The 16,331-nt window shown below is 47.4% G+C and overlaps 1 protein-coding gene across 3 annotated transcripts in view; it reads left to right on the forward strand.

Annotated features, from left to right (window-relative positions):
• The window catches only part of FAM219A (family with sequence similarity 219 member A), a 93,024-nt gene extending 80,042 nt beyond the window's left edge, over positions 1–12,982 (forward strand). For 2 of the 3 annotated variants that reach the window (XM_039704515.1, XM_039704518.1), the window contains exons 4-6: positions 2,472–2,552; positions 2,881–2,935; positions 4,085–12,982. In XM_039704515.1, the coding sequence (XP_039560449.1) occupies positions 2,472–2,552; positions 2,881–2,935; positions 4,085–4,243 (295 nt within the window). In that variant the 3' untranslated portion in view covers positions 4,244–12,982. The remainder of the gene's footprint in view (positions 1–2,471; positions 2,553–2,880; positions 2,936–4,084) is intronic. The other variant, XM_039704517.1, reaches the window with a different exon arrangement.
• The last annotated feature ends 3,349 nt before the right edge of the window (positions 12,983–16,331 follow it).

Consider the following 16,331-nt stretch of genomic DNA (forward strand, 5'->3'; position numbering starts at 1 on the left):
TTTTATTTCACTTAGGGACATCCAAACACCTCTGAATGCTTCAGTCTGTCTTGGCACAGACAGGGCAGCACCAGAAATGCCACAAGCTTGTTCAAGCAGGTTTTCACAAGGTAACAGTTGCAGTATAATGGGATATATTCCAGGAGGGTACACTGCAAAATTTCCAGATTATTATTTAAGTCTGAACTGTTGGCTTCCTCAGGTCTGTGCAGGAGAATTAAACTAAAACCATTTTCCCATTTTTGACAGTTCTGCTCTTCTCGTCAAATATGTTTTCCTTTGTGCTTTGCTTCTCCTACTCTCTGCTCCACCTCCTCCTTCTTCCCCGAGGCCTCTGTTATTTTGTATTATCCCTGTGGATTTCTGACATCCAGCCTCTAGTACAAGGTTGCCTTCACCATTGGCAACCCCCTTGTTCTTCTGGGACAAGGGTGCAGCCAGCCTTACAGGTGAGAGTAATTGGACCCATAACACTCTCAGTCTCCCTAAAAGCAAATTAAATGTGAATGAGGTAGGGGTGATGCTCTTGTTATGAGCACAGACGGAGCCCACAACACCATCCACACCACTTGAACACAGCTGGGTGCTACCGTCCACTCTGGGTAACCTAAACTTGGACCTTTTCATCCAACCTGTGTTGCTTCAAGTGAGCAAAAACACAAAGACAAAGAAGATTGTACCAGGGCAGCTGCAGACAAAAGCAGCTACCACTGCTACCTGGCTTTATTCCAAGGACAGTGGGAAGTGAAGATAAGGACAATCAGGATGTGAGGGAAAGACTTAAATCAGGGGCAGAGACACTGTAACAATTTTTGTTTCTGTAGCAGTTAAATTAAAGTTTTTTTATTATTAAGAAATAAGACATTTCTCAAGAAGAAGATGTCATGGGGTTTTATTCATCAAGTAAATATCACCACAGTGTTCTCCTCCTAGATCACCTGAGAGTGCTTTGTTCACTGATTATTTAATAACAACTGTCAGTGACTATATATGGAGCAGGGATTGAAAAACTGCAGTGGAAATGGGAGTTAGTACTTCTGATAAGTATAGGAAAACTTGTGCTGCCAAATCTCAGCTTCAGTTCCCAATGTCTTTGCTTCTTGACTTCCCACCTTCATACCTCAGGAGCAGAAGGACTGTCTCACTTCTGTGAGAAGGGCTACAGAATTTTGCAAGTGGATCCCATTTTCTCCAGTCCCCTGGTGCAGCAGTTTGGAAATTCTGTATCAGGTTTTAAATTAATTTATTTAATTTATGTTTCAGTGAACATAGTAATAAAATATAACTAATTGTGTACCTATATATCTGCTTTGTAATAGGATTTGATATATCTTACTCTTCCTGAGCTTGGCCATTTTGACAGTGCTTGCCAGGACTTCTTATTTCTAAAATTGTTAATGGCTTGCTGCAATTATCTGTGCAGAAGCAGAAAGATATTTCAGGCAGTTAGAGAGTAGTTGGAGCATGGATGGATTATCATATTTAGATTTATATTTCTTCATCTCTTAGTGAAGCATCATTGTGCATCATGGTGTGTTGTTAAAGACCACTTGGGAGAAAACCTAACTTAACTTACTGAAAGAGAAGATTTTTATTGCTTCTGTGATTCTTGCCTGGTGAACAATGAACCTTACTCCATTTGTTTGGTTTAGTTAATCTTATTTTAATTGTGAACCAAATTATCTTTGCTTTTTTTTTGAATGAAAGAACTCCACTGTGAACAAGATACCATTTTATTAATACATTTTCCTTATCCTGGAAGTTCTGAAGATTGCACTCCATTTCACAAACTCTCCCAGGCAGTTAAATGTGCAGAGTCATCCTCAGCCTTTGTAAGATTTCTGATTAGCTGAAAGTCATTGCAAAAAAATTGAATTTGAAAAGTGCTGGTCTCACTGGTTTCTTATGCTGGGCACACCAGGTCAGGTTTCTAATATCACTAATTTTAGTACTGAGACCTCAGAACTGTTGTGTTGTCAGGGGCCTGGGTAGGGATTCAGAAAGAGGCACCACATAATATCCCTGATGTCCAACAACAGAATAGTGGGATCACTCTGGCCTCTGGCTTCCCCTAGCCTCCTTCTCCTGTGTAGTTACTGCTGGTGTCAGGTACCCTTGCCAGGAAAAAAACAGGCAACAAAAAAATGAGCAATCTGATATGACAGGCAGTGCTAGCCAAACAGGTTTACCAGAATGAAGTACAGAGTGTCCCAATGGTTTTTTTTTCTTCCAGGAAGGGGTATGTTCCCAAGGCATGCCCAGTGTTAATCCCTGTGAAACTACTGTAGGCTATCCAGAGACACAGCTTCTTCCCTCTGAATTGCACCCATTTAAACATCTTCACCAATAAATTGTGGCTTCACTTAAAGAAGTGAAATGGGGAAAAGCCAACTATCATGTAGCTTTACCCTAGGCAGTGTGTGGTTCTGAGCTTTACTGTGTGGTTAATGGACAACATTTAATTATTTCAGGCTCGTCGTTCCCAACAAGGGCTACTCGTCGCTAGACCAGAGTCCAGATGAAAAGCCTCTGGTAGCCCTGGATACAGACAGGTATGCAAAAGGTTAAAAAGGTGATACACATGACAGCTTAAGTGAGTTTTCATGCTAGAGGGCAGCACTCACACTCTTCCCTTCACTGTTGCCTCTGACCTATGCCAGGGCGGGTCTCTGTAAGAACAAGTGAGAAGAGCTGTGAGAACAGAGCACTGTGATGGAAAGATCTGAGGGTCACAGATGAAAGCTGCTTTACAGGCTCCCTTGATGTAACTTCTGTGTGCCTCAAGAACAGTTTCATGGCACAAGAAAGATAGGACTAAGGGGGAAATACAGGTTTCATCTAACCAATTCCTTCTTCGCTGTATCTTACACTTCCCTGCAGTGATGATGACTTCGATATGTCCAGATACTCGTCCTCGGGATACTCATCAGCTGAGGTGAGTTATTCTCTCTCCTGCCATCCTTGCCATGAATGCAAGTAACAGAGCAGCAGAAAAGGCTTATAGAGGCCTTGCACAGGGAGAAATGGCTGCACAACAAATTTAGTATTGTATAGACTCCATGAGTCTGGAAGGGGCCATGGCAGAAACTGTGTCACGTTGCTTTCTTCCCTGGTGATCCAGTTGGCTCCATATCCTCACTGCCGTGGCACAGAGATCTGCCCATCAGCAGTTTTCACAGCTTCCTTTGATTTCACTCAAACTTCCCTCATTCTGCCTAGTCCTGCAGTGACCCATGATGAGCAAAAGCATCATCTTGTCTGCCGTGGCAGCTCAGAAACTGTATGCATGCCAAGGACACAACTAAAGGATCTGAGAGTGTGCTGTTATTTCCAGTTATTGGAGTGGTCAGGGTTACCCAGTGTGTGTTTACTTGGAGCAAGCATAAATTCCAGGGAGGACTTGCAGATATGAACTCTTGCCCTTTCAAAGAGGAAAGGCAGGAAGCTCAGGCTTGTTAGTCTCTCTTCATTGTTTCTGAGTATATTCCCACACTCTCATGAATTTGTTGCTCAGTCTCTGGCTACTGATTCTGCAGGATTTTGCATCCAGGGTGCTGAGCAGATGTTCTGCCCACAAATTGCTCAAAACTTTTGCCCCTTATATCTCTTCCTTGGATAAAATACCTCTGAAACCCTGGGAAACAGCCAAGAGCAGTGACCATATCAGATGATCTGAGGTGTTTCTGTGCCCTAAGTGTTGTTTATACAGATCCAGTTAGACAGCACTTGAATCTGACATCACAGAGCCAAACTTTACCATCTTTTAGCTGCAGTAGTGTGCCCCAGACTGAGAGGGGGGACTGCCCATCTGCCAGTAAATAATATTATTGTATTACTTTAACTGAGGGCTTGTCCTGTAGGCTATCAGGGAAAAATTATTCCAGAATGAAATAGTGTATCTCACTCTAGATATTCCTACTCTGGAGAACCTGGTACCCTCCCCTCACCTGAGGTCAAAAACTAGGACTGTAGGGCAGTTGTTAATGGTGGGGAAATACATTCTCTAATAAGGGACCTCCTTCATCTTCTGACCACCAGAAGTAAGAAGTCCCAAGTGTTTGACTGTTTGTCTCTTTGTCTGTAGCAGATCAACCAAGACTTGAACATCCAGCTGCTAAAGGATGGGTACCGGTTAGATGAGATCCCGGATGACGAGGACCTCGACCTAATCCCCCCTAAATCGGTCAACCCTACCTGCATGTGTTGCCAAGCCACCTCCTCCACCGCCTGTCACATCCAGTAGTGAGGCCGGCAGGCTGTGATCAGTGCTTTCCACTATAACTGTAAAACTTAACAGCCATTGCTTCCTCCTATGGTAGGACGTGCACCTCTTTGTGTTCATGGAGCCAGGAGAAACCAAAAAATTCATTTTATGATTGGTTGATAACTTATTTTAAACTATGGTAAAACAAAAGAGAAGTTGCTCAATGTGCCAGGCAGTGCCTGGCAGAGCTGACTGGTCTGGAGAGCGAATGCAGAGGGGTCCAGAGATACCTCCTTGGTTTGTTTAGGCACTGGGGATATTTTGTAAAGTGTCTTTTTTCCAGAATGGGAAAGGTCAGGTGGGACTTCAGGTAATCCTGCCCACTGAAACCAATCCATCTGTAAGATTAGGGAAAGTTGGAGGTATCAAAGAGTTTTACCAATAAGAGGAAGTCAGTTCTTAATTCATTCACTAAACCTGTTTCATTTGCATAACCAAAATGATATTATAACTGGGGCACAGGAATGGGGACGGACCAGGGCATCCTTTCTTATGGCAAGGCTAGCCAGGACTAGCATTACACAATTCATTCACTTGCAAAAGGGACAAGTAGCTGACATCTCACTGTGAGTCAGTACTAGCTAGAGCTGTTGTGTCACATAACCAATGCAATCTACCCTTAGCGCCACATTAAATTACCACCAAACACATCAGATTCGATCTGCAATCCACTCATGCACTTCAAGGATTTGCTTATTGCCCAGGAATACCAACCATACTTGTGACTTCAGTTCAGTCACGTATTCTGACTTCAGCCTGTATTTAATCCCTGTGCCGACCCATGTCTTTCCAAAAATCTTAAACTTTGTTCACCTGAGAAGAAATGAATCCTGCATGAGTCAGGACTAGAGATGTGCTGAACAACAGTGCTGTAAAAGCTAGTTGAAGACAGCACATTTTAACAGTGCTTGACTCTTGATATTCTCTTGACATTGTGTCTCTGGGTGCTTGTGGGAGAAACTTGTTAATGCTGAAGTCATCAGTGTGGTGGGGTCAGACTTGAGAGGAATTTTCAGCAACAGCAGAGTTAGGAATGGCTTCAGCTGAAAGATGCCCATGAGAGGAAACTGCTGTTCACCCCCTGTCTGCCCAGCTGTGAGCCAGACGTGGTCCCAGGTCAGGAGCAGTTGGTGCTGGAAAAGTTAGGAAACCTGTTACATTAGGCTGCTGGTCTGAGCTCCCAGTTCACCAGCAGATTGTTTTGAATGCAGAATCACTTCTGGAATTAGGAAACATGTCCTCTCACGGACTGCAGCATATGCAAGGGATGGGCTGGCATTTTTCTTGATGTTGAAATCTTTTGCCACAGGCACAATTCTTGTGTTTTCCTGGCCTTTCAGGAGGAAGGACCACCTGCCTTGGGTCATCACCTGCTTTGTAGCCTGGGAAAGGAAAAAAATGAGGGCAGTTATGAGTTTCCCACCAGAATTCCTGAGTCACAAAGCAGAGCCTGAGATGTACAATAGAGAAATCCCCCATCTAAAGTCTATATGAAGTGAGCTGAGTCTTTAAGAAGTCTTAATTAGCAGGAGATTTTTTTAACATCCTGGAGATTTACTCTGTGCAGTGCAAAGCTTGATATGAGCCACAGTGTGAGTGAAATAGCAGGCACACAAGACTCCCAGGCTTATTTACTTAATAGTGTTGACAATTTTTAAAGCTGCGCTTGTCCCCTCTGCCTAAAACAACATGCTGCCACCCTGGTTCCAGGCCATAGAAAGAGGACTTGAATGGTGCTGTTTACTGAGCATCCCTGCCTCTTCATGCAGAAGTTATGGTCAACTTGCCAACTCTTGTAGGGATAGTGTTCCTCAAGTGAATTCATCTCCTTTTCTCACCACCTGGTAGTGCTGTGGGGGAATATTTCCAAAATACAACTCAGGTATGAGATTGAAGGTGGGGGAAGTGGAGAGAGGGATAAAAGGGAAAAACATTCCTTAAGGAGTCCTTTTTAATGGGGAATGTAGTCAAAACCTAGTAGAAATACCATGGTCAAACCAAATACTATAGGACATGACCAGCTCTCTTTAAATCTTCACTCTTCTGGAGAGGGACTTTGCAGTTCAGCACTGGTATCATGGAAAGTCTTCATCAGATTTATGCTCCTGGGTCAGTCTCCCTGCCTTCCAGCCAGGCTGCACATGCTCAGCCTTTCCCACAGCCCTTGCTCAGGAGCTGGGAGCATTTCGGACTGCCTGCTAGAGCAACAAGCCATCTCTTCACCTGGGCCAGCCACCAAGGGCTGCACATCCCACAGGTCTCCATCATGCTACCATCATAGAGTCATGACACCATCTAGGTTCAAAAACACCTTTAAGATATCTGAGTCCAGCTGTAACCAAGCACTGTCCTGTTCAGTCTAGGATAGAATGGTCACTACTTGGTGACCATTCTAAATGGTCACTTGCTGTACTGTTATCTCTCAGGGTTAACACCTCTCCTCTGAGGGACAGACTTCCACTTCGTGGATTTGGCAATGCTGGATTAACAGTTGGATTCTATGATCTTAAAGGTCTTTTCCAATTTGAGGGATTCTATGACACCCAATGTCCCATGGCACCATTACTAAGTATTTTTATTGCCCCTGTTGCTGGTTTTTGCCTGCCATGTGCCCTGAGACATTCCCCAAACCTGCAACTGCCTTCAGCCCTTTGCGTTTTGTGATGTGCATCTGCTTCTAGCACAGCTCTTTAGGGAGGGAGGGAGATTAATTCAGATGTTCCACTTGGTGCTTCCTGCAAATACAAATCGAAGCACAACTCAAGCGTTTTTGCCTGTGCACAGAAGGAGTTGGTTGCAGAAACAGTTGGTTTGGCATGACAGTACAGGACCATAAAATGGCAATTTTTTGGCTTCTCCTCTCTATGCTTTGTGTTCATATATTTTATTAGGGGAATAATGTAGAAAGGGTGGGGAAAAGTAGTTACCTGTGTAGGGTCGTTATTAGAAAGGCTGAGTGGCTTAAGGCAATGCACATGTGGCTGTCATAGAAAACTGAACACTAATCCTTCTGAGCTGCAGCCCCTTCGGCAGATTATGACCATGCAGCATGTTTGTTGGCTCATTATGGAATATTGAGGCCTGCCCATTGGTATGTATCAACCACAGATGAGGCTGGTTCCTCCCGTCTGGTCTCATGTTCAGACCTTTGCTTTCGCCAGCAGGTTTTCCATATGCCCTTGGAGTCACAGAATGGGTAAGGCTGGAAGGGGCCACAGTGGCATCATCTGATCCAGGCTCTGCTCAAGCAAACCTGGTTGGAGGTTATGCTGTGGTGATTTCTTGGGAAGGTGTGGAGATAGATGGCTATCCTGGCACTTCTCTCCTTTGACCAGTCTCTGCCACCAGGGCCAGAAAAAGGCAGAAGGCAAGAGCACGGAATCTGACTCTCTGTCACAGCATTTCTACAAAATCTACAGAGCTGCTGGGTGCTCTCATAAATGCAGATGGCATGCAAAAAAGAAAATCATTCCTTCCTCCAGTCTTTGCACCAAACAAGATGGCCCTCTCAGGCCACATTTTCAATCCAAGGTTGTACAGAAAACCAAGGGGAGGAACACCTTGGAGTATGAAATGCTATGTTGCTGTCTACCTAAATTACCATGCAAACAAGATGTAAGGATGCTGGTGCCTCCACAAAAGAATTTGCATTTGATGTCTCCTAAAGCCAGGCTGGGTTTTTGTTAGGATTTTATGTAATGTCAGTCAGCATATTATGTGAGTTTCAGCAAATCCTTTTTATCGGATGTTAATCTGATAAAATATCAGCTAGTATCCTTGAATGTGAGCTGGATTTGAACTCTAGGGTCTCAGCACTCTCTTCCGTCTCTCTTGTCTGCAAACTCCACATTTCCAGATGTCTTTGAGAGGAGGAGCATCCTCCTGTTCTTGAGGAAGGTCTATAGATAGCATGTTCATGTCTGCTTTTCTAGTGTTTATACATAAACTTCGGCTGAAAGGAGGCTGATGCCCATTCTGAAGGCTCATTTGATATCTTACCAGACACATCTTGAAGTGAACCTTTGGAAGAGCCATTGGGTGATATCTGACATTGCTGCATGTCTGTCCCTAACATGTGTGCTTGGTCATTGGATTTTCTGTGCTCTCCTGGCTGTCCTGCCTACAGATGCCTTGCAACTGCAAAAGCAGGTGACCATTCTTGCTGGACTTTGGGAGGGACTCAGGACAGCTTCCCCTCAGACAAGATGGACTCAGCTTCTTCTGGTTTGTTTCACCAGCTCTTGTCCCAAAAGGAGGCACCCACTGGGTTCAGCAGTTCACTGACTGACACACAGGTCTGCCACCCTGAGCAGAATCCTTCCCTTTCCATTGCACAGTCTGATCCTGGGCTGGCCTGCAGGCTGTGCAGGAGAATGCAGGAGGCTTGAAAAATGCATCCCCCTGTGTGTGACTCAACAGAAACATGAAGATGCTTTTGAAGAAAGGAAGGACCCAGCTGGGCAACAGATGGAAAACAAGAAAAGGAAAACAAGCAATAACTAGAAAGATTGCCAAGTGCTGTCTTGGCCTAGGGCAGATCCCAGTTGTCCGAGTTGATCTGTCTCAGTGCTGATGCCAGTGGGGAGCAAAGCTTGCTTTTAGATTACACACCAGAAACACTCTGTCCCTGAGCTGGCACTGCAGCCAAATACAGCCCTGGTGGGTCTGCTAGACTGTTAGAGAACAGAAATGAGATCTGGGGTCCTTGCTGCTGTAGGTATTTGCTCTAACCTCAGGCAAGTCACAGCCTCTCTTGATGTCCATTCCCTCCTGGAGCACATGGGAGGAACTGCCTTCCCAAAGTGCTGCCACCATCCTGCCTGGATACTGCCAAGTATGAGAGGCACTGTTGATAGGACAGCTCTGCAAGCAGGATGTAAATATAATGATATAGAAATTTAATTCCTATTTTCAAAGTACTGCTCTGCTTTTCCTCTGTTTACCATCTTCTGATGTTCCTAACGCATGCCAGAATGCAGCAGGGTGGAGGTTAGTACAGAGGTTAAATATCTTTGAAGAAGGATGTTTGTCAAGGACATGTTATCCAGTTACTTGGCAGCTGGGTCTTGCACAACTGGCTTCTGAGTTTGCCTGCTTCCAGAGGGAACATGTACAAAGATTTGGTGGCCCAACAGCACCATCCACTGATAGCAGAATTAAGAAATTTAGGAGTGCTGCTTGGGATGGCGAGTAGTGATGAAGAGGAACAGAGAATTGAAAGGCTCATTTTTGGGATATTCCCATGGCAGCTTCATGCTCTTGCTTTTAGCAACCATTTGATCATCTTAGCATTTAGACTGGTGGTTCTGCCTGGGCTCCTCCTATGCTTTTCCATTCTCACTTCAAACCCATCTGGGGTATTGCCACTCTTACCTAGAATGCTGTAGGCTTTGGCACCTGGCTGCTGCTTGGCTCAGGAAGCTTGGGCTGCATGTTCAAAAGCAACATCTGTATAGAGGAGCAGTGCCACAGAGCTAGCTGGGAAGGCATGGAGAGGTCTTCATTTTAAGCTGCTTTTCACCTCTAGGCATACTTGTCTCTTCCTCTCAAGGCTCAGCTGTGAGAGGGATTGCTCCAAACCACACCTCATCAGACAAACCCACCTTTGTTACAGAACCACACAAGACCTGAAGCAGAAGGGCCAGGAATTTAGCATAAAGGCAGATTTTGTGGCTGGGATTATCTGCAGGAGGTCAGTGGAGGTTTCTCATAGGGGTTGTGGTCCATGTTTTAAATTCCTGTATTATGCAGGTGAGCTGCTGCATTGCTTCCCAAAAATTACTGCTGCATCCCTTCCTTTGCCTCACTTGACATTGCTGGCAGTCCCAGGATGACAGCAGCTGAGCACTGCCTGTCTGAGCACATCTTTGACAGCTTTCTGGGGAGGCAGAGGCAGGGACTGACTGAGATCACACCGAGCACAGCCCCATGGCCCATGCAGGCATGCAGCAAACCGTGTCACAGAGCAGCACAGACAGCAGCAGGACGGGTTGTAGCTTTCCCTGGTGCTTACTGGAAAGCAGAAGGCACCAGGAAAAGGCCACTGAAAGGCCATTCTACATCCCATAGCTGCTAAGATATTTGCCCTCCCAGAGCAGCATTTCTCTCCTAGCTGTCCATGCAGCTGTCCCAGGTGAGCTCCCTGGGAAGCACTGCTCTTCACCCAGGCTGCCTTTTTGCTTTTGCAGCCTAAATAAGCTGCAACTCCATTTGGTACCCCCCTTCCTCAAGCCTCCATGATCTGGGAGACACAGTTTGTTGAGAGATATAATACAGACACATGGAAAAAGCTGAAAAACTTGGGCAAGCACTCTTCATGACAGATCTTCATATCCACCCCCAGTTCACAGATTTGTTTGTTCCATTTCTTTGCATGGAGAAGCTGCAGTAGCAGCTGTGTTCAACTCGTAGCTGCCTCTGTCCTAAGACAAAGCCCAAGCAAAAGTCAGGCCAGCTGCAGGTCACTGAACATGATGGGGTGGGAATCAGACAGGAGGCTGGGGTTTCTCTACACCCACATGAAGGCTGTGGGGCTGAGGATTCACCAGGTTCATGTAAAACCTGGTGAGATGCAGCCCGCCAAGCCGGATCCTTCACCCTCCTGGCCTCAGTGCTGTGGGTCCAGGTCCCAGACCTGCCAACTCACATGCTCCTGGTGTGGGCTGGAGTCGTGCAGCAGAGGCCTTAGTGAGGAGCCTGTTGGCTCTGCTTTTGCTGCACTGGGGCGGGGTGCTGTGAGATGCTGGTGGGGCTGTAGTTCTGCCGGGAGAAAGACTCTGGTGGAGGATGAAGTCTTTGCAGGGGAGACAATTCAGAAAGTTGGGTTTTTCCCCTCCCCTTTTTGCACTTTTTAAACCCTTTTTACTCCTTCCACAGAGGTTATTGAACCTTCAGTTTAATAAGGGAGATGAGCTGCCATTAAATAGGTTTCTGAAGGGTCTGACAGCAGGTGCTGGCTGGCGTGCAGAGCCGGTCTGTGCCTGACGTCATTTCCAGACCTCATTGTCCAACCTGTAGCAGAGTCACCCCATGAGCTGAGCAAGGACTGGGGTGGGAGGGTCAGCACTGGCCATCATGCCAAACAGCCATGGCTTCCCAAACTGAAGAAGAATCAGACCAGAAAATGGGGGAAGGAGCAACCGCAGTAGAAGGATAGCTAGTTGTCACAAGTAATCTTTGGTATCCGTGTCCAGTGGTTAGTCCTAGAATTGCAAGCCTTGTTATATTGCACACACGTCCTCCTTCCACTCCCCTTTTCTCAAAGCAGCCGTCGCCTTTCTTCCCCCTGCCCCATGCACTAGTGGTGAGCATCAGAGGCAGTTGCACCAAAGTGATTCTCAGCCCAATTCTGCATCCCCCCTTCCCACCTGAACCCAAGGCAACCCGGACAGTTGTTGGCCTTCACGAGTCTAGTAATTCCAGTTGGGTTTCTTTCCTTGTGTTTCATGGCTTCCTTCCCATGCACTCTAGCAGGGCAGTACAGGAGGCTCTGACATGTCCCAGGAAGTTTATTTGCCCCCAGCAGCACCTTGCAGACATGCACCTTACTGGGAATGTACTGGGTCAATGCTGGTGAGATCTGGCACTGCCGATCTTAAATGGGTGGCAGCTAATGGGGATCCACCCAAGGAAGTTGGCAGAAAGTGGCTACTGTCCCTTTTCTTTTCTGTTTTGAGGGAAAGAGGGATTTTTTTGGCATTACAATTATTGTCCATCTTCCAGTGGCCAAGTTCTGGGCTGCATTAATAATTGGGGTTCATTGGCTGTCCAGGCAGGTGTGGAGCTCTGCACCAAGCTTAATAGCAAATGTCATGGCTCTAGCCAGAGCCTGTGTACAGGATGGGTTTCTTCCATGCTGGCAAAGTACTTTCAGCAGGCTCCAGATGGACACTTCTAGCAGACAGAAAAACAGCACTCCTCCAAGTCCGGATCAAATCTGCACTTCCATTTTGTGTCCTCAGCATGGGAAAAAAATCAACCTAAGCAAATGCCTTCCAGGTCTCCATTCCCCATGTGGTGCCTGGTGCCCCAGGGGAAGGTGTGGTGGGAGGTATTTCAAGGTCACCAAAAGCAAGATCCTTTTTGGATTTATTTAATGGAAATACATTTCAGGGCGGGAGACCTCCCGACCTTTGTGTTAATCACAAGAGCAGGAGATGAATTTCTGGCTGTCCTTGCATATAGTGAAATATAACTGAAACAGCCAAACACAAATAGAGTTAAATGTAGGGTTTGACCTGAATAACCTTTTAATTAGGAAGATAAATTTGTTGTAGCTTGACCTTAGTCCTTGTTAGGAACCTGCTAATCATTTGACATGCAGAGTGTATTAATGCTGCACTTAACTTGGCCATTGTTTTTTTTATCTGGTTTTGGGAGTTTTTTCAGTCCCAAAGCATCAGTCTGCATCTTGTATGGATTTTCTTTTGTTCCCTTTTTTCCCATTCAGATCATGTAGCACACTGTTGTACTTTTGTTCCCGTCTGTGTAGAGTATTGCCTTAAACAGATCAGTTGTGTTATGGTTTGTTTTGGGTTTTCTCTTTTCTACCATCAGTTTTATGCATTAATTTATTTTAAAATGTGGGGGTTTTTTTCAAAAACATGAAAAAAGTGTATAATATTTTTTTTTAACATTTCCATTGCAGTATTTATCATTGTTACTGGTTGTGTGTAGTGTAACAGAATTAATGATATTAAAAAGCATACATATGAAAAACAGCCTGACAGCCTCTTTTTTCATTGGAACAAACCAGGGCAAGGGAGTGTGGACTGCACCAGCTCCTCTGAGCCCCCAGCAGTCGCAGATACTGAAACCAGGGGTGCAGCCTTCACTCCATGGCCTGCTTGGTCCCAGTGGCTGCTGTGACCTGTGTGAATGGCAGAGGTAAATATTCCAGGACTGGCCACCAGCGTTTGGGAAACATGAGTCCCCAGGGCAGCAGGAAGGCACACAAGGCTGGACCCAGCTCCTGCATCTGGTCTGCAAGAAGCAGAAAGAACTGTTGCATCTGTACAACATCAGTGGGTGAAATAACCTTTTCTCCAGCCTTGCTGCTGTTCTGCCCCTCTAAGCTGTTGGCACAGGAGCCATGCCCTGATTTTAAAGTCCAATACCAGCAGCTGGAAAACCTGTGGACCACCAGGAATAGAGGACAGCCGTGGAGGCCAGTGGATCACACTGGCAACAAATCTGGCACAGGATAAGAACCCCCACAGCTGAGAGGCTTGGGTTCCACCTCTGCACTGTGGTGCTCCCCAGACCTGTGACCTGGGTTGCTCCAAGACCAGGGAGCTGAGGCAGGAGTAAGCACTGCAGCATCCACCTTCCCCTCCCAGCCTCCCACTGACTCCCTGGAGGGAATGGGGCTGATGGAAAGCCTGAACCTGGCTCAACAGAGAGCAGTAGGGTGTGAAAATCAAGGGCAGCCTGTTTTCTTCTTCTCTAAGGGCACATAATTCATTTTTGCTGGGGCCCACTTGGGTGTTCCAGGTTGTCCAGCAGCAAACCAGGCAGGGCTCTGCAGCCCTTCAGGGGCACAGGTTGGCATCTCCCCTGCCAGGATGGGTGTGGGTCTGCACCCATGGATCTGCCAAAATGAAGCAGCCGAGGGGCTGGAACAGAGAGCACAGCAGGGCACTGAGTGGGCACAGTGTTACAGGCCAGACCAGAGCAGGGTTTGGCTTGTCCCCAGCCCTGCAGGGGCATCTCTGTACAACTCCCCAGCTCTGGAGAAAGCAAACCCAGTTCATGCCACTCCCACCCTGGCATGACCCAGCTGCCTCTGCACTGAGGTGGGTGAGGATTGCTCACTCTGACTGCAGAGACCAGTACTTGGATGGAGCAGCAAACAAGGAACACAGGATCGCCCAAATCCAGCTTTTAATTAAAAAGGGGAGACGAGCAGGCAATGATTTCCCTGATAATTTACCTCGTCAGGCTGGGGCAGCTGTGCTGGTGCTGTGACACAGTCTGGCTGCACTGGTGTGGGGGTCTCTGCCTGCAGCTGGATTGCTGTAGGATTTCCAAGGAAGTACAGGAGAAAGGGGCTTGAAAAGCCACTATCACTGCTCCTGCACCTCCCAAAATAAAATCTCGACTAGGACCAGCTGAAACTATTTCCTACCATTGTAAGGTAGCTGCTGGCAGGGGAGGGGAGGGAGCTGGGAGCCAGGACAAAACAAGAGGTTATGGCCCAAGAGGGATGTAGGCAGGAATTGCAGTCAGGGAGCATGGCTATGGGACTGACAGAAAGCCAACAAATCCCAGTGCTCCCATTCTATGGCATCACTGATCACATGAACATCACCCAGGGCTGCAAGTGCAAACCCACACCTGCCCCAGCAGGCTGCATGTTCCTCTTTGAAAAACACAGGACCCTCAGCAGCACTTGCACCAACTCCTACTGCTCTCTGTGCTCTGCCAGAAAGACCATCCAAGAGTGGGCTCCACCAGAGCTCTGGAAATAGAACAAGTTTGTAACACAGATAAGTGCTGCAGGAGAAGGAAACTTTGGGGTTTCTACACCTAGCCAGTTGCAGGAGGGTGGCACAAGGCCTCAGAGGGTGCCTCACTCTGTAGTGAGGTGGTGTCATGCTCCCTGACCAGGAGAGTGTTTGATACCCCATGGCATGTGCTTGCTGACCTGTCCCCTGGAGCTGCATCCTGCAGTAGCTTTGGTCTCTTAGAGCTGGCAGAGCAGAAGCTCTGGCATGTCAATCCTGTCCATGGAGAGATTTCAGAGAGCACCAGGCACAGGATCTGCTGAAGAAGGGAAACTGAGGCAGTGACGGTGTCATGCTCCCTGACCAGGAGAGTGATACCCCATGGCTGTGCTTGCTGACCTGTCCCCTGGAGCTGCATCCTGCAGTAGCTTTGGTCTCTTAGAGCTGGCAGAGCAGAAGCTCTGGCATGTCAATCCTGTCCATGGAGAGATTTCAGAGAGCACCAGGCACAGGATCTGCTGAAGAAGGGAAACTGAGGCAGTGACAGGGCTCATGCCAGGCTGCTGTGTGAGGTGGTGATGATGGGGTTGCTCTGAGAGCTGCTGTAATGCAATTCCCAGACTCACATGAGTTCCAGCTGGTGGGTCCTTCATGCCAGGGACCCATGTGAAGGGCTGGGGAGAGTTCTGAGCACTGAAAAATCCCTCCCAGCCTGGTTCATGCAGGAGGAGTGATCCCTGAGCTGAGGCCACACTCAAAGGGCATCTGTGGGACTCAGCTTTCCCCTCACAGGCTAAGAATGTCACCAGCACTGAGGCAAAGCTCACTGCAAACCAGCTCATCTCCTACAGCCTCGTTACCATGTAATGAGGGCACAAGCAGAAGGCATGGACAGGGACATCCCCACTGTGCAGGACAAAAACAGTGCATGCTACCAGCTAGGGCACCCCTCTCCATGAAACACAGCCCTCTCAGGCTTGCCAGCTGTAGGACATTGGCACAGTTCTGTAACTCCCCTCCCAACCTCTGCCTGCCCTATCCCATCTCCCACTAGGCAAAGTGCTCAAATATCTGTGGACACCCTGGATGCAGAGGCAGAGGAGCCAGTGATTCTGTCCTCTGTCCCACGGTTTTGGGTGAGTGGGGAGCTTGGGGAGAGACTCACATAGCGCTGCTATGACCCCCAAGGGAGGCTTGATGCTCAGATCTCCAGCTGCATTTCCAGCACTAGATCCTGCCTAGTAACCCATTCCACCGTGTGTCCCAGCAGCTGTGAAGGCGGATGCTGCCACATGGAATGGGTGTCTCTTCCCACTCCCTACTGTCTGTAGGGATTAACAATGCCCCCACTACAAAATCCATTGAGCCAAGGTCAGCCCAAGCAGCTGACTGAGGTGGCAATGCAGGAGAACTACAGGAACACCATCAGCCATCCATCCCACTGCCCATCGGCCTGAGATGAACTGGTTGTCCAGCTCCAAAAGTTCTGCCAAGGTGCTAGCTGTCCTTCTGTGTCTCAGAGAGCACATCTCCATGGGGTCTGGGGTCTGATGGTGCTGGCAGTGGGTCTGTTCAGCTCCTCTTTGAACCTTGTGTCCTCCTGCCACTGCCAAAGGGATGCT

The sequence above is a fragment of the Passer montanus genome, unplaced genomic scaffold (assembly GCF_014805655.1).
Source record: "Passer montanus isolate IOZ18808 unplaced genomic scaffold, ASM1480565v1 scaffold176, whole genome shotgun sequence".
NCBI lineage: Eukaryota > Metazoa > Chordata > Aves > Passeriformes > Passeridae > Passer > Passer montanus.